Source organism: Mustela erminea, chromosome 9, assembly GCF_009829155.1.
Source record: "Mustela erminea isolate mMusErm1 chromosome 9, mMusErm1.Pri, whole genome shotgun sequence".
Lineage (NCBI taxonomy): Eukaryota > Metazoa > Chordata > Mammalia > Carnivora > Mustelidae > Mustela > Mustela erminea.
Window position 1 is genome coordinate 25,404,835 of NC_045622.1, and position 23,401 is coordinate 25,428,235.

Here is a 23,401-nt window from a genome sequence, read left to right on the forward strand (position 1 = left end):
TTACCTGTCAAGTCAGGCCCCTGGGGACTTTAGGGGACGCTGGTACCTGTTTCCATCAGGAACACTAGCTGGAAAACGCAAACTTGCAGCAGAGGAAACGTACTCTTCCCTTCTCTGGGTTAAAAGGGTGTTCGAGGCTGGCCAGGGGAAACACTGGTGTGGTCTCTCTCTGCAGATCTATTTTCTGAGTCCCTGCACTGCAGCTGTTGAATTTCCAGACACAAACAAGTATGCATTCTGTGAGCCTGGCCGAGCCCACACAACAAGGAAGAGCCAAGCTGGATTCCATTCTGCTTTGCACATCAGCAGCTCTGTCGCCAGCTGAACTCCAGGGCAAATGCTGTGGCTGCTAACGATGCAGCCGGGCGGGATGGTACTGCTGGACCGATACGGGCAGTGCGCGAGGGACACGCTGGGACTCAGTTATTTTGGGGACAATGAGAAATGGAAGGAGATGGGGAGTCGCAGAAATGTACATCAGTCTCGACCAAAGGTACACAGCAAGGGAAAAGCTGGTTTTACTAGTCATCCCCAACGGGCCTGCGTGTGTGCTTGTTTATGTTTAGGTAAGCCTGGCCTCCCACTCACTAACGAGTCGGCAGACAGGGAAAAGGCAGTCAACTCCATGTTGAAGGCCACGGTGCAGAGTTGGGCACCACACAGAGGTGACCAGCAGCCACCAGCCGAGGGCACTGCTGTAGGGGCTGAAATCCTCTTTGTTTTGTCTCGTGCCCCCAGGGCGAGTCCTCCCAGAGGAGCTCCCTGTTCCTCATTCACCCTAGGGCTCTGTATAGCCTCCTCTCTGCCCAGGTCACCAGTTATTTGAAGAGGTCTTGAGAGAAAGTGAAAGGTAAGGATGAAGGGGTCAAAGTCAATTAAAAAAAAAAAAAAAAGGGAAGATGCAAATGTTTATATGTTCCTTCTTTTTCACTAGAATGTGAGTTTTTGATGTCTCCTGTTTTCATCTCATCCATTTGTGACCAACACTGTCTCCCCTATACGAGACCATATGGAAGACGGAGCCAGGAAGAGGCGAGGAGATACAGAGTGGAAGTTGGGATTTGGGGGGCTCTCAGGGAGGTCTTGGGGGCAGGTGAGCAATGCAGTTCTGTGTAGAAAGGACAGAGGGGGCACCTGGGGGTCTTAGTCCGTTAAGCATCCGACTCTTGATCTTGGCTCAGGTCATGATTGTGAGATTGAGCCCTATATCGGTTGCTGCACTGGGCGTGGGGTCTGCTTAAGATTCTCTCTCCCTCTCCCTCTGCTCCTTCCTCTGCCCTCTCCCTCCTCCCCCTGCTCACACACGCACATGTGTAAGCGCATTCTCTCTCAAAAAAGAAAGAAAGAAAGAAAAAGCTGAGTGGGGCCATTGCAAGTGTTGGGGTCAGAAGAGTTGCGAGGTGGGGATAAATTCTGACGTGGATAGAAGGGGCTGAGGTTGTTGGGATGATGGTGCTTAGAAACATTTCAGCATTCCTCAAGTCCTAGGAGAATCTGGTATCTCTGGCTGGTCGTTATATCAAAGGGAGGATGGGGTGTTCGCAGAGTGGATGGGATAGTCTTCCTCGAGAATAATGAGTCCAGAGGCATCTCACTGCCACTGCCACCTCCAAGTCGGACATTTCCCCTAGAGCTGTGGTTCTTAAACCAACAAGCTCCACATTACCATGGAACTTGCTAGAAATGCAGATTCTCAGAAACCCCGCCCCCCAGCTCCTGACCCACTGACTGGGAAACTCAATTTTTTTTTTTTTTGGACTCGGAAACTCTTGGTGTAAGGCCCAGCAATCTGTATCTTAAGAATCCCTATAGATGATTCTAATGCCCACTGGAGTTGGGGAACCACCGGTGTAGATTATAATGAAGAGTTGCCAGAGGGAACCAGATTCAGCAGGAGGGAGGCCTGAGAGCCTGAGGCCAGGTGCCAGCTTCCCTGGGTGTGTTCGAGGTTAGCTGACCGAGTGTTAGCTCCCGTCCTTGGGCTTCGGGTCCTTGGCCCTTTCCAAAGAAACATTGAACCAGCTCATACCACTGCCTTGGCACAAGATCACACTTTAGTTCAGAGACACATTTGCATAAATACTTGAAATGGATCCACGCCTGCAGGTGGAGGCCTGAGAACCCGCGGCTTGCCACAGTCCTGCAGCTCTGCAGCCCCTCCGGCCATGGAGCTGAATGCCGAGGACAGTCACGGTCACTTCTGAAGACCGTTTGGGGGCGCAGCTAGGGCGCTTTGACATTCATCATTATCCTCCCCACTCTGCACTTCTCTTTTACTAAGGTTTTTCCCCTCTGAGGTAGATTATTTATCGGGGAAACCAAATAGGAAAACTTTTTTTCATTTGACTGTGCTAGTCCTTTGCAAACAGGCTGAGTCTCCTGTTTGGGTCAATAAGCGCATTTTTAACCTTTTAACCTATACCCTCTACCCGAACCCACACTAGGTCCTACCCGCCAGATAGTAGACTTTAGGATCTGTCATCTGCATCCTCGTCTCCCCATTAGGAATTCATGCCACATGGAGGGGCTGTGGCAATGACACGCCTGGGTAGACCATGCCACCTCCACAAGTAGGGTCCCTGCAGTGGGTACCCTGGTCTGTGCTCCAGCACCCCGAGTCCATGAGCACGAGACCATCCCCCACCCTGCCCAGGATCACAGTGGGCAGGGCTGGCTTCCACAGGGCTTGGCATCCTCAGGTTTCAGAGCTTCACTGCAGGTGGTGGAGGCCTGGCCGCTGGGGTCCAGGCACTCCACGGTGCGCCGCTGCCAGCCGGCTCCACAACTGCTGGAGCACTCAGACCAGTCCCCTAGGACCCACTGAGCGTTGAGCAGGGGCTGGATGACGTTGGTGGTCGCTCTCTCCTTGCTGTTCTGTGTGCTGAAGTTCACGTCATTAGGAACGAAGAAGGTATACTTGACTTTGGGGGGAAAGACCTCACCAGGGACAGTCAGGAGCTGCACGGTCAGAGGCTCGGGCAGGGGCCGGAAGCTCTGTAGCCGCTCCAGGGTGGCAATGGAACCGCTGTATTTAAGGATGGTCCCCTTCACCAAGATGTCCTGCTCTATGGCAGAGATGGCCAGGTTCCCGTTAAGCAGGTACTGCCCATCGGCCGTCTTCAGTGCCAGGTAGTTGCCATCGTTCTGGACCCCCGGGTGGCTCCGTTGTTTCACATCAATGTTAGTGGCACCAGCCGGGATGGTCACAATGTCATTGTAGCCATAACTATGATAGGAACAGAAAGCCAACCTGAGGACCCAGCCTAGCGCCTCAGCAAGTTAGCGTGCTGGTGACTAGGGGGGCAGTCATAGAGGGTTAGCAAAGCATCAAGCAGTTGCCCCAAAGTTCCTCATAACTACAGTGGAGACCGACAAGAATGTTTTGCACATTGGGATTTTCAAGGGTTTTTGCTTTGCTTGGTGGCTCTGCTTCAAATGCTCGCACTTTGGATGTGTGAATCTGGATATCAGCACAGAGGAAGACATCCCAGAAGGACTTGCCAAGCTGTCTGGGTGCTGCCGAAGCTGGCAGCTCTTGGCTCAAGTGAGATCTCAATCCTGCTTAGCTCCCCACAGGGCCATAAACCTTCACTGGGCCCCCTGCATACCCAGAGTTCAAACCCATGCAGAAAAATCTGCTTCGCACACCAGTCCCAGAATCCGACAAGAACGGACATCTCTCTCTACCTCTTAGAGCCTATCAGCCCCTAGTATTTGGTTCATAGGGGCCCCAGGTCAGGAGCCAGAGTGAGAAAAGTTGCTTCTAGTTGCCTTCCTCTGTGTTTCAGCTCTACTATAGCTCTAGGACTTTACATGGGATGGAGAAACCTTAGTTTTTATTCTTCTCTTCTGGGACGAAGTGTTTGGGTTACAAAGGCTGGGAGGAAAGCAAAGAAGATTGAGGACAGGCAGTTGGTTCTCTGCTAGTCTTGCCTTCAGCCCACTCAGGCTAGCTGCTGAATCTAGGGCAGCTTTGAAAGGATCTGCAGCCCCATATGTCTAACGCCTATGAGAAAGCCGGCTAACAGACCCAGGATCTGAATATCCCACACCACATGCTTCTTTTTTTCTATATCCCTTGAGTTTAACTTTGAGGCCTGCCAAGTTGTCTGCTGTTCTGTTCTCCTAGCCGGACGAGGTGAGAGATGGAAAGAGACCAAGAGGGACCCAGCATGGCCACATAACTTATGCCATGGCCCTTCCTCTCTGGGAATCGTATGCCATGGCAGGAATTAAGACACCTGGGCTCTGCTCCTGGCTGTCATTAACTATCAGTATGACCTCAGTCATGTGATCTTTTTGTGGCCTTGGTTTCTTCATCTGTAAATTGGGTATAAGAGTACTGGCCACCTGATAGACTTATTTTAGGAATCAAATGAGGCCATAGAAATGAAAGCACTTAAGAAAAAAAGAAGTGAAAGCTCTTCAATATTAGGAATTTCATGAACATATGGCCTTAAGGTCCACAAAAGCGTCCAGAGTTCTCAGATTCATGAAAGCAAGGCCACCAAGATCCCCTTCTTCAGACCCCCTTTTTGAATGATCCACCTGCAAAAAGGATGGGACTCACTGGTGTAGGGTGGGGTGTCCTTCTCAAAACAGACCCAGAAGAGCTGTTTTCTGGCAAGGTCCCAGGTTACTCAGCAGAGCTCTATGGCCAGTTGACTCAGAGCTGACACACCCCTATCCTTAGGGCCTCTGGCTGCCCTGTGCCCCATCCGCTCTATGGGGCAGACCTTGAGCCAAGCGTTCCGCCCATCTCATGACTTATTATGGTGATTCTGAGATAGACGGGACTCCCAGTGCTTTACAGAGAAACTACAGCTCAGGACCGCATGGGTAGTAAGTAGCTGCCACAATTCACATTAAGGCCAGTGTGATGCTGAAGCCTATTCCATTCTTGTAGAACCTACGCACAGAACTATGGGTGAGACTCACCTGGAGGGGTTGAGGGAACCAGACACCTTCCTGCATGAATTGCCTTTGCCCCCACACACCCCACATTTGTCCAGCTTTCTAGGCGAGTCCACCACGTGGTCACAGCCAGCCTTGACACACTGGCCACGGACACAGATGGCCAGAGTCTCTGGTCCACACAGGGTGCCATCGATCACCTGCAGGAGGGAAATGGAAGGTAAAAGAGGGCGTGGTGTGCATAGAGGCAGCCCATAGGTGGGGTCGGAGCAGGGGGCCTTCCTCCTCATGCGTTGTTCTGAGCTCCAGAAAGATTCTCACCTTGGCCTCGAACACTTTGAATTCACTCCTTCCCCGGGCTCGGCAGAACAACTTGCAGCGGTCCCGGGGGGACACCCCTGCATACTTGGGGACCCACTGTAGGAGGTTCCCATCCATGTCAGTGTAATTGTAGGCATTATACTTCTCACACTGCTGCTCCCTGAAGCTTTTCCCTATAAAGAGGAAGACACGGTATGACGTTGACATTCCTTGCTGAAGCCGGGAGGACCCAGCAGCAGAAATGCCAGGATTCAGGGCCCCTTCCTTCCTCCTGGTTTTGATCCAATCCCAGGACATAGGTTCAGTGTCATCTGGGCCCAGCGTTCCTAGACATGTCCGACCTAGGTCCGTGTGGCCTGGGAAGGAGCCTCCAGCCTCAAGCTGGGCTTTCTGCGACAAATATTCTTTCCATTTGGGGAAGATACCAATGCTGTTTTATAGGTGAATACACTTAGGAACAGGGGACAATCAGTAAGCTCGAACAATCCGTGGAGCATATTTTTGGGCCCTGCTAATCATGCTCTGTTTTGACTTCCTTGGTGACTATGAACGTGTGGCCAGAGACTGTCAGATCGACATCTCCAGCTCTGACCTTGCCCCTATTACAGCTCACCTATTGTAATTCCAGATGTCTCTGGGGGACCTCCACGGGTAGCGGTGCAATTACCTCCAGCTCAGAAAAAAGCCCAACCCCAAATGGTTCCTCCATGAACTGGTTTAGTTTTCTTTTGGGGATACTGCCACATTTTGGTGTGAGACGGGCATCTGGTATCCGCTTAACACTTGAGTATCTAGATCGACTATTTCCAACCTGTCCTCATGTCCTACACACTATTTGTGACAATCTGTGATTTTAAGTGTCTCCTTCCCACTCTCACCATCTGAGTCCACCCTCCTCAAGTCCAGGCCTCTTGGTTTCCTGTGAGACCTAGTACCCAACCTCCTCTCCCATCCTGCTTCATGCTGCTTCCAGAACAGTCTGTCAGAAGTAAGAAATGTTCCCCACACCCCCCAGATCCTGAAATTAAAGCTGCTCTTACTACTGAGGTTCTCTATCCTAGCTGTATCTCTGCATGGCCTATGGAGACTTTTCAAAACACAGATGGCCCTACCTTCCTCCTTGAGAGTCTGATTCAATGCATCTGTGGGGTCCGGGCCTCTGTGTTTCAACAAGCTTCACAGGTGACGTGACGGGACAGCTGGCCCAGAGAACCGCCAGAGACCATTTCAGCTTTCCCAGATCTTTGCTGTGCAGCCTTGAAATGTTAGTGGGCTGCTTGACTCCAGCCGAGTGAATGCTAGCCCTCACAAGCCTCCCCTCTCTGCGTGGGCATGTGTCCTCCCACACCCAATCACCATCTCCAGCCTCCAGGCCCTGCACAGCCTTGACTCCCTGTGAAGCTTCTGGCTAGCCCAGGCTTTTCCTTGCTCTGGATTCTGCATAGGCGGCGGCCCAAGCCTCAGAGCTTTAGGCTTTAATTTCTTTGTAAAAGGCATATGGATCTCTAAGTAGCCTGCAAGTTCTCTGAGGACAACGAGCATGCTTTGTGCTTTTTTACAAAGTCATTTGCAACATCCATTATAGTTTGAGCCACACGAGAGGCACTAAAAACTACTTCTTGATGGAGAGGCTGATCCCGGGGTAACTGAAATCACAACGTCTACCTTGTGCCTTATCTTCATCCCTCCCCTTCGTCTCTCTCTCCCTCTCTCTCTTCACTGCATATGTCAGGCAAACTCTCATGATTCCAGGGCAAAGTTTCTAGAGCCGCATGCCACTGCAGATCCTTCCCGTCTTGCAAAACTGCAAAGCCTACAGATTTCCTCATTAGACACCAACCCAATGTCAGTGTGTCTTTGCACTTGGATGCATCTCTCTTAAAACTCTGCTTGTCTTTTGCTGTCTGCCAATATTTCCTGGAGCTGCACAAAGGGGACTTGGATGGGATGGTGGGGAAAAACCGCTAATGATTCCCTCTCACCAGTTCTGCTGCTACCCCTGCTGCCTCTGAGTTAATGTGTGTGCTCTCTCTTGGGTACTAGGGGGATAAGAATGTATGTCAAGGGGAGGTAGAGGCAGTGCTGCTCCCTAGTAAGCTTCCATCAGGCAGTTGCCACGGCCTCAAGGGAAGATGGGCAACTCTTCTCAGCAGGAATGTGCATTAGAATCAGATTCAGAAACGCTCCCTCCACCCTGGGCTGAATGTTGGCTGGAAAGACAGTGGAGGTTTGGCTCTGACACTTGCTTTGGAAAACACTTCTATTCTGCACACAGACGAGGGTTCAGATGCCTCCAGAAGGATTATTATCTGAGACGTTAGCCTCTCTGCAGAGCTCCTCCCAACCCCCTGAATAAGTTTGGTTGGGAATGACATCCTTGATTTCCACATCTTGGAAGATCAGGGCAATCTCTTTCCTTGGCTTTGCTACACTCTCCCAGCACAATGAGAGTTGGGGCCATTAGAGTTTGTCCTAAAACTTGGTGCCTTGCAGGGTCTCTTTATGTCTGGCTCCCAGGAAAGCTCTGCATCCCGGGAGACCCACCCTACTTCCTGTCTGGGGATCTGCTACAGTGACAACAGTAGTGGCTGTCAGGTCTGATTACCGTCAGGGGGGCATTCCTCTGTGTGGCATGACTGATACTTGGCTCTCCGACCCAGGCAGTATCTTCCTCCGTTCTGAGGCTCAGGGTCCTTGCACTCACGGTGTGAAAATTGAACTCCTCCTCCACAGGTCCGGGAGCATTCTCCCCAGGGTCCCCATGGGGCCCAGCCTCCATCCACCACAGCCTGCAACACACAAGGCCACACTGAGTCAGGAGCAGAGGTGGGAGGCCTCAGCTCTCAGTGTAACAAGGGGCCATGGCCCTGACCTCCTCATCTATGCTCATCCTGGTGGGTGTTGTTCAGTAAACTGCCTTAGTCATTTTTTAGTGACTGTGTGGCTTACTTGGAGATTGGCCTCTTGAACACAGAGGATGTGCTGGACTTGTTCACTGCTAACTCCCCAGTGCCTAAAAACAGGGCCTTGCCATTAGTGAGGTGCTTGGTATTAGTTGTTGAATGAAACAACATTTTATAGGAATAAAGTTGGGTCTAATGCAGCAGTTCTCCATCAGGGCCATTTTTATCCTGGGTGGGGACATCTGGCAGTGTTTGAAGACACTTTGGTTGTCACAGTTGGGGAGGGCGTATGTTGCTGGCCTTTAGCAGGTAGAGGTTGGGGTGCTGCTAAGCATTCAGCAATGAAAGGCCTACCACAAGCATCCAGTAATGTGCGTCCAACAATGAACATCCAACAGGGAACATCCAACAATGAACATCCAACGGGGAACATCCAACGGGGAACATCCAACAATGAACATCCAACAGGGAACATCCAATAGGGAACATCCAACAAGGAACTTCCAACAATGAACATCCAACAGGGAACATCCAACAATGAACATCCAACAGGGAACATCCAACAGGGAATATCCAACAAGGAACTTCCAACAAGGAGCATCCAACAATGAGATTCTAACAATGAGATTCCAACAATGAATGCCCAAGAATGAGCATCTGACAATGAACGCCTAACAATGAAGAAGACAGTCTCCTACAACCAGCACATATGTGACCCCAAATGTCTCTAGTGCTGAAGTTGAGAAGTCCTTATTTAAAGGAATAATTGCTGGGAGCTCTTGCTATTGGTCTACCGGCTCCCAGTTCCAATGGTAGGATAATGCCTGGGAAATCATCAGAGTTGCTTCCATCCTTATAATCAACCTATGAGAACAAACCTTTGCCCTTGATTGCTTCCGAGTTTTAGAAAGGGAAATACTTGTAAGAAATGACAAAAGTAATATCTGCCTATATAAAAAATGAAAAATACAGAAAAATATAAAAAAGAAAACTTAAAAAAACCCCACTACCCCAGTAAAACCACTGATGGGATTTTCATCAATAATCTCTCACACTTTTGCTCTGAATAATCATAAAGATGTGATGTCTTAATTGTACATAGTTATGATTCTGTCACATGTATAGTGCTCTATGCTCTGTTCTTTGCCCTTAAAAATAGACGATAAACATCGTCCCATGATCATTCCATGTCAAACTCTCCCTGAATTGAGCTTGGCTCTGGCGCTGGGGAATGTTGGACAGACCTCCTCCCCTACTCTCAGTAATGTGTGAAGCACGTGCTTTGGGGAGGGAGGGGGTAGAAAGACTCAGTACAGAGAAGAGAAACTCAGTGTCTGGATGGGGAGGATGAGAAGAGGCTGAGAATGGATCTGTGACCGCTGGATCAAGCTTAGCCAGAGTGGGGCTTACCTGAGCCAAGCCGGATGCCGAGCCTCAGAGAAAAGGACATGCTGCTGAGGACAGCGCTCTGGAGAGTGAGTGCTCAGGCCACCCTGGTGATTCAGGGCTGGGCCCGGACCAGGCCGTGAAACTCAGCGGATGCTGTCTCATAGGCAGGGCTCAGTGACTCGCAGTAGGAGAAATGTGATCGGCCTCACAGTTTGCAAGCATTAAGAGCAGGGCAAAGAAGCGAATCATTTAAAAAACTCTCACTGATGTTGCCTTGGTTTTTCTTGTAAGTTTACTCTGTCCTAGGCCAAGTTGTCTCTGCCTGGCCAGAGATAGCTCTGATTCCCTCTCTCCTCCTGAGTACGGAAGGCTCACAGTTAGTCTCATTCTCCTGACCTCTGAATACGCATGCAGCTCCGACAGGTGTGGGCTAGGAATACTTTTCCCTCAGCTCTTGATTGAATGTTCCTCTTCTGCCATCCCTCTGTCTGTTTCTAATGGAATTCATAATGGACTCCCTTTACTGAATGCCCACAATCGGGTCTTTGTGCCGGAAGGCTTCATGCCTATCTCCTACCCTCATAAACCTTCAAGAAAACTCCAAAACAGTTCCAAAGGGGGAGTTCCCAGAATGCCCTGAGCACGAGCGGCATCGTCCATTTGCCCCGAGTCCAGCCTCAAAGGGCTCCTCTTGAGTTTGGCTAAATAAGCTTTGCTTTATTTGTTAAAAGAGGAATGATTTTACTCAGAAGTCATAGTTGCAGCCTGGTCCAAAGTCTCTTCAGTCATGGCTCTCCAGTGTGGTTTCATCCTGGAAAATAGCCCTCCCTTCTCTTTCCTCCCACACACCCCAGTGGCCATCCCTCACCTTGGGCCTGTCCACTTCCTCCTCAGGCAGACAGCTGCCATCCCAGCAGAGGTGCCCAGGCCCACAGGGCGTCCCATCCGCCCATGGCAGACTGCCATTCTTCGTGTGGCAAAGGGGCTCGGCGCCATCCATGTGGCACCAGAGCTGGGCGCAGACGTCCTGTGCTGAGGTGTTGGGGCAGTGGCGGAAACCCAGCCCAAAGATCTGCTTGCACTGCTGGTCCAGCTCATAGAGGGCCCTGCGGCCTGGCAGGTCTGACGGGAGGGGCAGGGCCGAGGTGGGGGCATCCAGGAGACAGTCTCCTGAGAAATGGAGGCAAGCAGAGGAAAAAGAATGACGAGCAGGGGTTTCCCCCTCTCAGCTCCCCCATGGCCTCCCACGTTACACTTACATCCCTACTGATGGGGTGTAAGACCTAGCCATCATAGTTTCTTTGACCATAACCTAACAACGGTCAACACTCAATCATCTAGATGAGCTTATCCAATTTTTGACTCTAAGTTAAGTATAATTTTAATAGGATTGAATGTTTTTGGTTATCCAGAGCATTCTACATACATGCAGTGTGCACCTAGGGATTGGAACTGTAATACTGGTCTACAGCAGGTATAATTGGGGGCGCACATGTGCTCTCAGAAACCATGGCATGTAAAATAAAGCCTAAGGACTGATGTTTGGATAATCTACTAGTTTTGTATCTTAGGTGTCCCTGTCTCCTTCGATGAGAACAACCAAGGGTAAGTTGTGTTTCCACTGCTGTACTGAGTAAGCCGAATGGTTTTAACCCAGCACATCACCCACCTGTACTCCCTACCCTTGCTCTCGTACTGACCTGTTCCCTGCCTCTTTGCCATTTCTGAGCTACTGCACAATCTATCTCTCCAGCCCCGATGGTTTCTTTTCTCCTCCATACAGCATCCTTCCATTCCTTCGAACTTCCAGACAAACCTTCTCAGACTAATTCCACTTGCTCTGGGATTTCATCTAACTTAGCTCAGCACGCTGGCTGCTGGAAGACAGGGCAAGGAAGACTAGGCTTGTGGGGGATGGTTAGCCTGCCAGTGGCACACGAGGCGGGGTGAGGAGCACCTCTCTGATGTCGGTTCTACCCGAATTGTCTCTACTGCTCTGTGAAAGAGCTCAGCCAGAAAGTGCCTAGGTGACAATAGCACTCCAGCGATCACCGGGGCAGGCAGGGCAGACCCCAAACACCAGCAGCTGACGAAAAAGAAAAAAAGAGAAGCTGAGGGACACCTACCGTGTCCCCCGTCCAGGAGCTCCGTGAGGTACATGGCACTGCAGGGAGACCAGGGCAGCGTCTTGTTCAGGTGGACGAAGAGGGGCGCCATCATGTGGTGTTTACCCATGGGCCCAAAGAGCCGTGCACAGGGTTTGGAGTCATCATGCGGCATGCTGAGGACGTGCCCTGCAGGGGAGAGAAACCCAAAGCCCATCCTAGTCAGTGTCCACTGCCCTCCTGCTCGCCCTGTCCCACCCCAAGGGGTCCCCACATGGCCCAGCACCCCTCTTCCTCTCTCTGACCCCTCTCTCTCCACTGACCAAAGAGGGCGTCTCAGGGGACAACCAGTCACTAGCTCCTCACAGGGGCGGCCATGTCCTTATTCCTTAAAGATTTTTGGTTTGGGCTTCACTCTGGGCTTTTCTCTTGCAGAAAACCTGGGAACCTTGATATCCCTTTGTTTTCTGCCTCAGCCTGTCCTTGTCCTCAATGAGTCGCTCCCTCACACGGCGCTCTTTGCAACTGATTTTCCCAGAATTCTTACCGTTACTGCTTCGCTTGGGCAAAGCGTCACAATTTTACCCGAGCGTTTATTTCATTTTGGCATTTCCCTGGTGACCCCTGATGATGGTCCAAGACCCTATTTTAATATTATGGCCTCAGCTCAGGGTGAAAATGGAGAAAGCACAGTACCTATTTGCATATAATCACTCTGTCAAAACTCTGAGTGGAACCTGGTCAAGTGTGAGAGCTACATCTTCCTTAGCCCCTGGGCTGGCCTGGATTTGAAAGAGGCTGTTCCCTTGGACAGAATACAGTCTAGTCAGCTTGGCATGGGAAGTCTTACCGAGCTCATGGGCCAGGGTGTAGGCTGCCTGGAGCCCCTCATCCTCGATCACAGAGCAGCTCTTGTTGGGGTCGCAGATTGTGCCAATGTCCGCCACACCCAGGGTGTCACACATCCCCTCCTTCCCACAGAAGTTCTGCTTGGTGGAGAGAGTGAGGGTGTGACAACAGACATACAGTAGGAAATCTTCCTATTTCTGCTCTTCCTGAGTTGAAGGAAATCTTTTTTTTAAAGAGAAGGGTAGAGAGAGGGAGGGGGAGGGACAGAAGGCAGGGGAAAGACACAAGGCAGGGGAGAGAGAGCGTCTCAAGCAGACTCCATGCCCAGCACAGAGCCTGACACAGGGCTTGGTTTCACAACCCCATGACCATGACCCGAGCAGAAATCAAGAGTCAGACGTTGAACCGACTGTACCACCCAGGTGCCCCTCAAGGAAAATTTTTAAGCTGAAGGCCCTATTTCTTTGCAAAGGCCACTCATGTGAGGAAGTCTACTTCTTTTTATTCTTCTTCTTCTTTTTAAATTTCTTCTTCTTCTTCTTCTTTTTTTTTTTTAAAGATTTTATTTATTTCTTTGACAGACAGAGATTACAAGTAGGCAGAGAGGCAGGCAGAGAGAGAGAAAAGCAGGCTCCCCGCTGAGCAAAGAACCCAATTTGGAACTCCATCCCAGGACCCTGAGATCATGACCTGAGCCGAAGGCAGAGGCTTAACCCACTGAGCCACCCAGGCACCCTCTATTTCTTTTTCTACTTTGGTGCGTCCTACGGCTGGCTGGCTGCAACTTTGTGTCCTAGAGTTGGTGTGTCCTAGGGCTGGCTTGGTCTGGGAGTCAGGATAGCATAGTTCTGAAGAGTACTGACCCTGCAGCAAGACTGCCTAGGCCTGACTATATGGGTGCCACCACTGTGGGGGTGGGGGCAATCTGTGCCTCAGTTTCCTCCGTTGTAAAATGGGCCTGTGTGGGCTTGTTGTGAGGACTGAAGGCATCAACAGGGCTTGGCACATGTTATTAGATTTTCCAGCCTTCAGGAAGCTATCTGTTTCAATTGCACAGCTAGGAGGACAAGCCTCCTTGTTTGGAGAAATCTCGAGGGTGACCCCCAGTTTCTTGCCTCTGTGTTTAACAATCATTGTGGTGGACCTCCTCTCTTCATTCCAACTCCAGATTTTTGCCTGGGCAGTTTGAGCCCATTTCCTCTTGCTATGACCTCAGCAGACAGCTGGTCACAAACTTTTGGAAAAGAGCCCTTACGAGATTCCTCTCCTTCCCTTGCAAATACCTCACACTTGTCCTCATGACCTCCCCCTCATCATTCCACACACGAGGCTCCTGGCGTCCAGCTGGGGCCAGCAGGGAGACATTTCCCATGTTTGGGCAGGCCCTGTGGTCCTCCCTTTGATCCGCCCATCCCGCCTCCCTTCCTGCCTGGGCTCTCTGGAGCCAGCCCACGGACCTGTCTGGTGAGCAGAATGGCCGTGTCGAAGTGTTCTGGGTGCCGGTCACTGGGCTGGTTGAAACGCCGCTGCCAGCTGCAGAAGTTGCGCAGGGTGAGCCCCCCATTGTCAGACACTTCCGGGCCCCACTTTTCATCCTCCACAATCAGCACTTTTACCACCATGAGGTGGATGGCGTTTTTAATGCTGGGGTGCTTGTAGATACGGGCCGCCACGGACATCAGCGTCAGGATGTGGTTCTGTTGGAGAAGAGGGAGCAGGGGGAGGAAAGGGTTCAATCTCCCAGCCCATGGCCTTCTGCCTGCTGCCACCGCCCCTCAGTGTGTCAGGCTCTGTGCTGGGCACTGGATATATGCCACTTGCAGAAGACTCACAAAACCCCAGAGGTCCTGGCCTGATTTATTTTCATTTTACATATAAGAAAATTGGAGGCTCAGTAAGTGGCCCAAGATCACAGAGCTAATAGTGCAAGGCCAACATCGGAACCCAGATGGCTGGGGTCCAAAGCCTGTGCCTTTAATGTCTCGACCAGCCACATGTGGCTGTGTAAAACGGAGTTAGTTAAAATTCAATAAAATTAAAATTACAGTGCCTCCACCACACTGGCCACGTTTCAAGTACATCAGTAGCCACCTATAGGTCAAGGCTTCTGTATTAAACTGAGCAGACAGGACATTTCTAGCATCACCAGAAGGTCCCATGGGACTGTACTCATTATTCTGCTTTAACTTCAACACCCAGCGCCTCCCTGCCAAGCATCCCCATCCCCTCTCTGTTCTCAGCCCAGAAGCAATTACTGGAGTGTTCAGTAGAATGTGTCCCTTAGAAGCCAGTGGAGCCTCTTCCTGGTGCCTGCTGGGGAAACTTCTCCTCTTCAGGATGGGCCCTGTTAACCTGAAATCGTTCCAACAGGCACCACTCACGGCGAGCCTGCCCCCGTCACCAGACCCACACCTCATTAAATGGGCACGCTCACTCTGTGAAGTAGGCATTATCATCCCGGTTTTATAAATGAGGGAGTAGAGAGGTTCACATGAGTTAAATAAGCTGTCTAAGGTCACACAGCTCTGAAAGCCAGGACACCAGCCCAGGCACGTCTGTCTTTGAGGCCTACACTCTTCAAATGAAGTTTCCCAGTGCTTGACTGCTGGGTTTCTGGACAACCACGAAAGGTTTCTTCCTTTCTGCCAGGGGCTTGAGAGGAGGCAGTGGGCCTAATGAGAGCCAGGCGCTGAGGATCACACCTGCTTCCAGTTTTGCCCAGGCCAGCTGAAGGGGTTCACATCATTGCTTGGCCTCTGTCCTATCCTTGGCCTGCCAACTGCTCCCAAGGCTTTGGAGGCGGCCAGATGGAGCTCACGCTCCTGCCTCAGGGACCTCGAGAAGTGAGTCCTCTTGGATTGTTTTGCAGAAGAGAAAGGGGCAGAGGCACGCATGCCTTCAGCCGGGAGTGTGGCCAACCGAGCTGCCATTCATTTGCTGTGCTCCCTGTTCCCTAGGGCACCATCTCCCGCAAGCCTTTCTTTTTTCCCTCCTGTGGTCTGGAAGGTAGGAGTGGAAGGAGGGGCAAAGAGGGTGAAAGGCTAAAGAGGGACACTCCGTCGGTTGAGGCCACGTGTGGGAGTTCCAGACGAATCCTATTATTTGTGAATGGGATCTGTCTGTTCACCTCACGGGCAACAAGCCAGGTATTTTGTAAGCCCTACAAACAGGGGTTGGCAGGTTTCTTAGCGTGTCAAGCACTCTCGCTATGTTTAGGCTGATGTAAACATCTTATCAGCAAAGCTGAAACTTGGCGCTTGCTCCTGGAGCTGGATTCCTGAGGGAGAAAAGCAATCACATCATTATGCAACTGGGGGTGAGGGCTGAGGAGTGGGAGCTTGCTGAGGCTGCTTCCTGGCCAGGCCTTTGCTGTTCCCAGGGGGCAGACAGAGTCTCCTGCTCTCTTGCCCCAGGAGAGGTTGAGTCTGATGGGCCAGGAACCAAGACCTGAAATTTCTTCAGAGCTAGCCTGCAACTCTCCGCACAAGATCTCTTCACTTTGAGTCTCAGTTTCACAGTCTCAGAATTGGGGAGATGATGTTTTACCAAGAAGATGTTAACACAAGAGCATCAGTCCTGGAAGGTTTGGGTTTAAGAGGGCTCAGCGTTCTCAAGTGACCAGATCAGACTAAGGTTCTGGGGCAACGTGGCTGAGTGGGGACCATGCACCCCAGTGCCACAAAGGGTGTCATTTTTGCGCAAAGGAAGAGGTGGGGCATCAGGGGAGGCTTCCCGACACTCAGAATTTCAGGGAGTCCTCTCTGCAGGTCAGGTATCTCAGAGCATCCTCTAGACACTAAATAACTATCAGGTGAGTGGGCTTCAGAGCCATTTCCCGTCAAGGAAGTGGGTTAGAGTTGGGAGCATTTGGATGTCCTCTGGGTGCTATTTCAGAAGACAATTTTCATTGCAAGAAAACTGCAAGGACTACACAGTCCCAGTGTTTCTGTTAAAATCCCCAATCCTGGTTCTACTCACCTCCCCTTTTGTCTTGCCTCACTGAGATTTTGGAGGTGGGAGGTACTACCATCCCCACTGTTAGCTCCTCTGGGAAACCATGGCAGGGATGTCTGATATTTGCAGAGCATCTTATAGATCCCTAGGGGAAGGACACGGTCGGGGCAGTAGCTGAGGGTCTGTGAGCCTCTGAGTCTTGGCCAGTACCCTGGGCCAAAAGGCTAAGCCTGACTTAGAGTTCCATGGAGAGAGGGCTCAGGAGCCAGTCAAGAAGGTCAGATGGCTCACTCCACCACCTGGTGCCTATTTGTACTTCTTTGTGCACCATCGAGGTGTGGGCTGCTTGCTGAAGAATGTGAATGAGATGGCACCCCTAGTGGACTGGGGGAACAAGATGGCACCCACCATGGCAGACAGCCTCCAAGAACCATCTCAGGCAGGTGGGAGCCCATGACCAACCTGGCCAGGGGTGGTCAAACAGCCCTGCTCTTGAATGACTTGGGGACCTCATGCTCCTGATTCTCATTAGGAAAAGGCATGATATTATTTTAGGCAGTGTCCTTCTTCATTGGTGCCCCTACAACCTGAAGAGAAAGAAATGGCCTAGGCAGCTGGGCTGGGTCACAGCCTCTTTGATTCTTTGTGATACAACTCAGAACATTCCTCCCCCAGAGCTCCCATGGCAGCCAAAGCCAACTGCTGTAGGAGTCTAGAAGTCTGGGCCTGGGCCAAATGCATTTCCAGCAGCTCCTGTACTCAGAGGGTCATCCCTATGCTTTGCTTATTTGCTCTTCATACCATGGTTCTGTCACTGCTTCTTGCAGCACTCCTGGGAGAGGCAAGGAGAGGAAGAGCAGCATCATGGAAACTCTCTGACCTCAGCCCCTGGTGCCCTACTTTTCCTACTGGGGGGTCTCTCTGGGGCCCAAGACTGCTGAGGAGGTGGTGGAGAAGCAAAGAAGAGTAAAGAGGCAGTTGGAGAAAAGAGAGGGTCCTGCACTGATGTCCTTCATCTCTCCTCGTTCTCAAAACAGCAGGGGGCAATGTCACCTCTCCAAAACCACACACACTTAGCACAAGGAGTTAAGCTTAAACACTCTGAGCAGAGCAAGCTGAAAAGGAAGGCCTCCCTGCCGCGTGGGACAGCAGAGCTGACGTGGCAGTGGATTGACTGCGAAGGCACATCCTACCCTGACAAACACAAACATCCTACTCTGACAAATCACCAAAGGCAACTTCAGTATTAGCTATGCTTTGTTGAGCACCTACTATGTGCCAGGCACTGGGTCAGGTGCTTTCCGTGTTTTATTGTATCCTCCAGGCAATGCTGGGACATTGGTATAACTGTTCCTATTTTTCTGGGGAGGAAATCAAGGTCCAGAGAAATTGGTAACTTGTTCAGGGACACTCAGCTATATCGATGATCCTTCAAAGTATATGTTCTTCATCACCCCACTGACTGCCTCCTCTCCTCGCTGCTACAAGGACAGCCACAGCATAGCCAAAACAAACCCAAAGCACGCCAGCAAGCAAGCCTACCCCTGGCATTGTCTATACCTGCAGAGGCAGAAGTGGTCAATCAAAGACCTTTGAATATTAAGGCACTTTCTTTGGGAAAGACTTCCTATTGTTACTCATTCTGACTGGAGCAGACAAAAGAGACGTAAAAGACTTGTTCGCTTGCTAGGAGGGGAACACAGTTCACACGTGGACATGTCTCTCCCCCTTGAAGATGTAGGTAGCTACAGAGCAATTGGGGCACGTGTCTGCTTCGGTTATTTTCCAAACCAGGATGCTTTTGCGAGTGAAGACGATGCTATTAATAATCATGCCAGAAGAGGCCTAAATGGGGACTGTGCTAGGATCTGTGATCATTTTAGTATTAGGGCTTGTGGAAGACATTTTTCCAGAGGTTATGGGTAAGGGGAGAAGGAATGGCTGGGATTTAACCCTCTCCTGAAATCACTTACGGGTAGCCTGACATCTTGGGAAAACTATGGTTTCCTCTGGGGATGAGGAGTCCCCCTCCCTGGACCCTCTCTGTTCAGCAGAGAATGTAGAGCTCAGCTGGCCGGTGATACACTGGCCGGTCAGAGTTCTAGTCTGAGCGTGAGGCGCGGCTCTGCCCACCACACACTGCTTTCCGCGGGGCACGTTTGTCCAGGCAACAATCGGCGGCAGCTGGATGCAGACAGAGTTAATGGCGTCTTCTGAGGTGGTCCCTCCTTTCAGAAAGCCCCCTTTGTCTGAGCTCATTAACTCTGAAACCAGATAAGAAGGTGGGCGGCAGGGGCCCCTTCTGTCAAGGGATTAAGTGAACTCAAGTGTGCAGAGTTCTGGAAAACTTCATTGTCGCTTCACAGTGTGACCAGCCCAGAGCATGGCTAATTCTTTCTGTTGGCCTTGAAGGTGGTTTCTTCCCAGGATAGGGCCTCCCACTTTGGCTGGGCATCTTCGGACTGCTGGATTCCGCGACCCATTCCACAATATAGACAAGTGTAGGGGGTAAGCTGAGCCACAGTCACAGGCCCTCCTTCGGCTAAAGAAACCTCACGGTACAATAATAAAGAGCACTGCCCCTAGATTCAGGAGACTGGGGTCATGACCCAGCCCTGCCGCTTACCAGCTGTGTGACTTTGAGAAAGTCACAGATTCCCTGTGAGCTCTACCTTCCTCCTCTGCCTCTCTCAGAGGTATTTCTGCTGAGGTGATGCATGCAAACCATTGTACAAACTGAATGTTCTCAGAGAATGGCTTCCCCACTGAGTGATGAACTTTCTAGAAGACTCATCATGAAGTATCCTCACTGATGCTTGCATTAATCCTGATGACCTGGATCTGGCTTCACAGATGAGGAAATGCACCTTCCAGGGGGTAAATTCTCTTCAACCTTACCGTATAACTCAAGTTGCTAAGACATCCCTATACTGCCTTCCATCCGCGTCAATGAAGTCTCCAGGAGACTCCCTGAAGAATAAAGAACTGGATTCTATTTCAGGGAGACGGGTCTGGGCAGGAAAGGTCTTGGGGAACTAGAACTTGACATTCATTCTTGTCTTGACTGAGCTCATGGACCTGTTAAGGAAGGTCAAGGGACTGAGCTAAGAAGTTCAAGTCTATTCTGTGGCATCTCCAGAGCAGGTGAGCAGTCAAAGCAAAGGGGTCAGTGGGAGGTCATAGGAGCAGCCGTCCCTCAGCCCCTGCCCCATCCCAGCTTGGTGACAGCAAGGGTGTAAATGGGCTGTGACATAATGAGACCAAGGCGGGGTGATGGAGCTGGTCCAGTCGAAAGCACTTTTCCTTTGGGTGTAAGACCCAGAAGTTTGTACTCTAGGGAAAGGACCTCAGCCTACACAGGGGCCTGATGTGCTCTTCTGACCTGTGTAGGCTGGCTGGGTGCAAGGTGTGGGTCTGTGAATGGCCCAGAAATGGTGTATGTGGAGGGGGAGGGGATGGGATAAGCATGCCCCTGTCATCCAGCCAGAAATCTGGGCGCCCTCCTGGGTGTCTATGTGAAGAGAACCTGGGGAAGACCCAGCCCAGCCAAATACATCCTTGAGGTAAATACTCAGTATCTTAAATTACTAGGTGATGGTGGGCTGAGACAGCTAGACGGTAGGAAAGCACTAGAGAAAACATTTTGGCTCTGAAGTCTGAAAAGTCATTACATTTTCTGATGCTTCTTTGTGTTCTTGTCGTATTTCCTATCTCCTGGTTCTTAGACCGAAGTCAGAACCTGGTTCCTGCATAGGGACGGACTCAAGCATCTCAGCTCTGGGTTTGCAATGATTGTACTCTCAGCCTCTCTCTGGTAGAGCCGCCTAGTAGCCAGGTGTGGTCGTCCTAACCTGTGATGGGAGAAGCCTTGCTTGCCACCCTCCTGAGGACTTGCTTGGGGAAAAGGAGTCAGAGGAGCCAGCTGGTGCCTCCCCCCGCTCTCAGGGTAGTCAGGGAAGCGGATATTCAATCCTCATAGTCCCGAAGCCCATTGGGAAGACTGCACTGATGGCTCAAAGCTGCCTTAACGGTGCTCTGGGAGAAGTGACTACTACAACAGTGTGCAAAGGGGCCTGCTCCTGCAGGAGCCAGGGAAGCAGCCCATGGACCTCTCACCCCCAGCTCTTCCCAGCCTTCCATCTAGATGCATTTCCCAGGGATTGCAGATGGATAAAGATGGCATGCATCACCTAGATTGTTCTGTACCGCTGATGCAGAAGCACTCATACCCACCAACAGTCAGGCATAGGCTGAACCTAGAAGAGGGCTACTGGCCAAAATTGCCATTACAGAAAAGGCACTTACTGAGCTGCAGCAATGGCCAGGAACCCTGTGGCAAGCATCTCTGACCTCTGGGCAGATCAGGTGTTCTCTACCTAGCACACCTCTGGTTTTGTGCTCCCCAGGGGAAGAGAAAGCACAACTCTCTCCCGGAACTCTTGTACTTCACCAGGTTCTTGGGGAAGGAGTTGGGACATGGGCTGACATAGACTTCTCCTGCCAAGGCTGCACCCCTCTGAGTCTAGTTAGACATGGTTTGGCTACAGGAGTTGTCCCCTGAATTCAGTTTTCCTGCCCAAGCTCAGGAGAAAGGGGTGTCTGGGCTGAGAGCCGCTGGGGTGGACCAAGGAACATTAACTGAAAGAGCTCATATCCCCACTCCCTTCTCCCCTCCCTTTTCCACTGAAGCTTCAGTTTCCCAGGCTGAGCCCCCAGGCAGAAATTCTGCTCCCCTCCCTTTTTTGTGCTGATGCGGGCACTGCCAAATTCGGGCCAGGGCCGAGTGCCAGGTTGGCAAGGTAGTCCATGCCCCTTGATCAGAACCAGCTGGGCACACAGAAGTTGGGCAGCCCCTTTCCAGGTTCAACTCCCTCCAAACAATATCTTTTACTTATGGCAACCTCAGTTCTGTCTGCAAAGGGAATGAAATAGACCCATCTTTCCGTCCCAGCTGACTATCCTTGGGAACCTCTCAGGTCTGGACACAGTGGAGGGCTGAGAAATGGAGGGTGGGGTGGGGTGGATGCTCTTCCCAAATGTTCAGTTATCATCTCTGTTGGGAGAGGCAGGTGCCTGGGGGAGGGGGCGCGCTTTAAAACCCACTTTAGTTCAGTTTGCCAAGTGCTGAAGGAGATTCAGGATGCGAGGGGTGAAGGTGGGCAGCAAAGGAGGAAGCACCAGGACCTCCACTCTAAACTGCAAGGGCCGCGGGGCGGGGTCTGTAGGTGGCCCAAGTGTCAGAGGTTAAGAAAAGAGTTTTTGCACTTTCTCAGGAAAGAACCTTGTTGGGGTCAGTCTTGGGAGGATGAGGAACTGTAAAGAGATGATTTGGGAGGCTCTAGGAGGTGGCTGGGGGCCTCCAGGCAAAGTGAGTCAGTCCTACCTGTAGGTCGGCTCCATAGAAGGCAGCCATGGACGCATCGGCCACCAGCAGCGTTTCCACGAAGCGAGCCTCAGACACAAACCGCTTGGTCCTACTCGTGGCCCCCAGGGGTGGTGGCAGCTCGCTGGCGCCTTCTGCCTCCTCTTCTTTGCCCCCTTCCTCCTCCTCCTCCATTTCCTCCTCCTCCTCCACCTCTTCGCTCTCCCGCTCCTCGTCTCCTCTCTCCTGCCTCTGATCCTCTCCCTTCACCTCCCACTCAGGTCCTCCGGGGAGGGGGTGGGCTTCAGAGGCGGCGAGCCCGAGGGTCTCACGGCGCGCCCCATGCCCCCAGCGCTGCAGGCGGTGCGGCTGGCGCAGGGAGCCCCCTGAGCCCTGCGGCTGGATGGTGAACTCCTCGCCGTCCAGCAGGAAGGAGCCGCTCAGCCCGCGGCACAGGCTGACGGCCGCCAGCGACTCGGGCTCCCCATTCACCGTGCCAGAGAAGAAGCAGTCGCGCAGCTCCTGCTCGCCCCCGGCCGCTGGGCCGGAGCCCCCGAGGCGCTCGATCTTGAACTCGGGCGCCAGGAAGCTGGCGTCGGGCTCCAGGCGCAGCACGAAGCCCTTGCCGAAGGCGGACAGGTGGAACGCGAGCTCGCCCGCGCTGCCCGGCAACCGCGTGGGCTCCACCAGCTCCGAGGCCTGCCCCCGGGCGCCGGGCCGGGCCGGGGCGCCGCGGACGAGCGGCGGCGGCGGCGGCAGCAGCAAGAGCAGCAGCAGCGGCAGGAGCGGCGGCCACCGAGGGGCGGCGCGGGGCATGGGGGCTCCGGCTGCGGCGCGGGAGAGGGAAGAAGGCGGCCCGGCGCGGGCAGGTGTTGGCTGCGCGAGCGCAGCCCGGCCGCTCTCTCCAGGAAAAAGCAAATCAATCAGCTCGCTGGCCGACTCTGCCCGTGGGGGCCTGGCGACGGCGGCGACAGCGACAGCGGCGGTCCCCGAGCGGCCCCTCTGGCTGGCGCAGGCCGCTCCTCCCGCGCCCGCCCGCCCGCCGAGCCGAGCGCGAGCAACTGGCGCCCCGGCCCGCGTGCGCCGGTCCTCCGCCCCTGTCCCGCGCGCAATCCGCGCGCAGCCGCCTCCTGCCTCCTCTCCACCCCGGGAAGCACCGAGTGGGCTGCCGAGCCCTTCGTATTTATACTTCCTTCCCGGCTTTGACATAAGAGGTTTATTTTTGATCTCTCACTATTCCCGTTTCCCCTCCCCTGGGATCAGAGAGAGAAACTGAAAAGAGGGAGCGAGAGAGGAGAGAAAAAAATTTTTGGATGAAATGTAAAACCAATCAGGAGTCAGCAAGACTCGTTCCCCCCACCCCCCTCCGCAAGTGTCAACTCCAACTTTTTTCCCCTTCCCTTTACGCGGTCCCACATTAACTCCTCCAATGCTGGACTGGCTCTTCAGGCAGAGTCCTTTGGGAGGTCCCAGTCGCTATCTCCTTTAAGGCCAAGTGCCCAGAAAACAGCCTCCAAGAGGCTTCTGCACTGCCCCCAGAGAGTGTTCCATCCCTGCAGAGTCACTCTGGGGATCTGACTGTCGTAGATCTGGTGTTGGGGATC

At 52.3% G+C, this 23,401-nt stretch overlaps 1 protein-coding gene across 1 annotated transcript; it reads right to left on the reverse strand.

Annotated features, from left to right (window-relative positions):
- Positions 1–1,773: 1,773 nt before the first annotated feature.
- Positions 1,774–23,074, reverse strand: ADAMTS8 (ADAM metallopeptidase with thrombospondin type 1 motif 8). The gene is made up of 9 exons (XM_032358163.1): positions 21,819–23,074; positions 13,939–14,178; positions 12,483–12,618; positions 11,654–11,821; positions 10,396–10,697; positions 7,841–8,024; positions 5,236–5,408; positions 4,939–5,114; positions 1,774–3,226 (listed from the first exon to the last, which is right to left on the reverse strand). The coding sequence occupies exons 1-9, from the start codon at positions 23,004–23,006 to the stop codon at positions 2,656–2,658; spliced, it is 3,138 nt and encodes a 1,045-aa protein (XP_032214054.1). The 5' UTR covers positions 23,007–23,074; the 3' UTR covers positions 1,774–2,655.
- Positions 23,075–23,401: the final 327 nt, after the last annotated feature.

Excerpts from the sequence above, each read along its gene's own strand:
- ADAMTS8 (XM_032358163.1), bottom strand. The coding sequence starts at position 23,006 with ATGTCAAAGCCGGGAAGGAAGTATAAATACGAAGGGCTCGGCAGCCCA. Across the intron at positions 14,179-21,818 it reads TCTATGGAGCCGACCTACAG|AACCACATCCTGACGCTGAT; the intron begins GTAGGACTGACT and ends CTTCTCCAACAG. Across the intron at positions 5,115-5,235 it reads TCAAAGTGTTCGAGGCCAAG|GTGATCGATGGCACCCTGTG; the intron begins GTGAGAATCTTT and ends TCCCTCCTGCAG.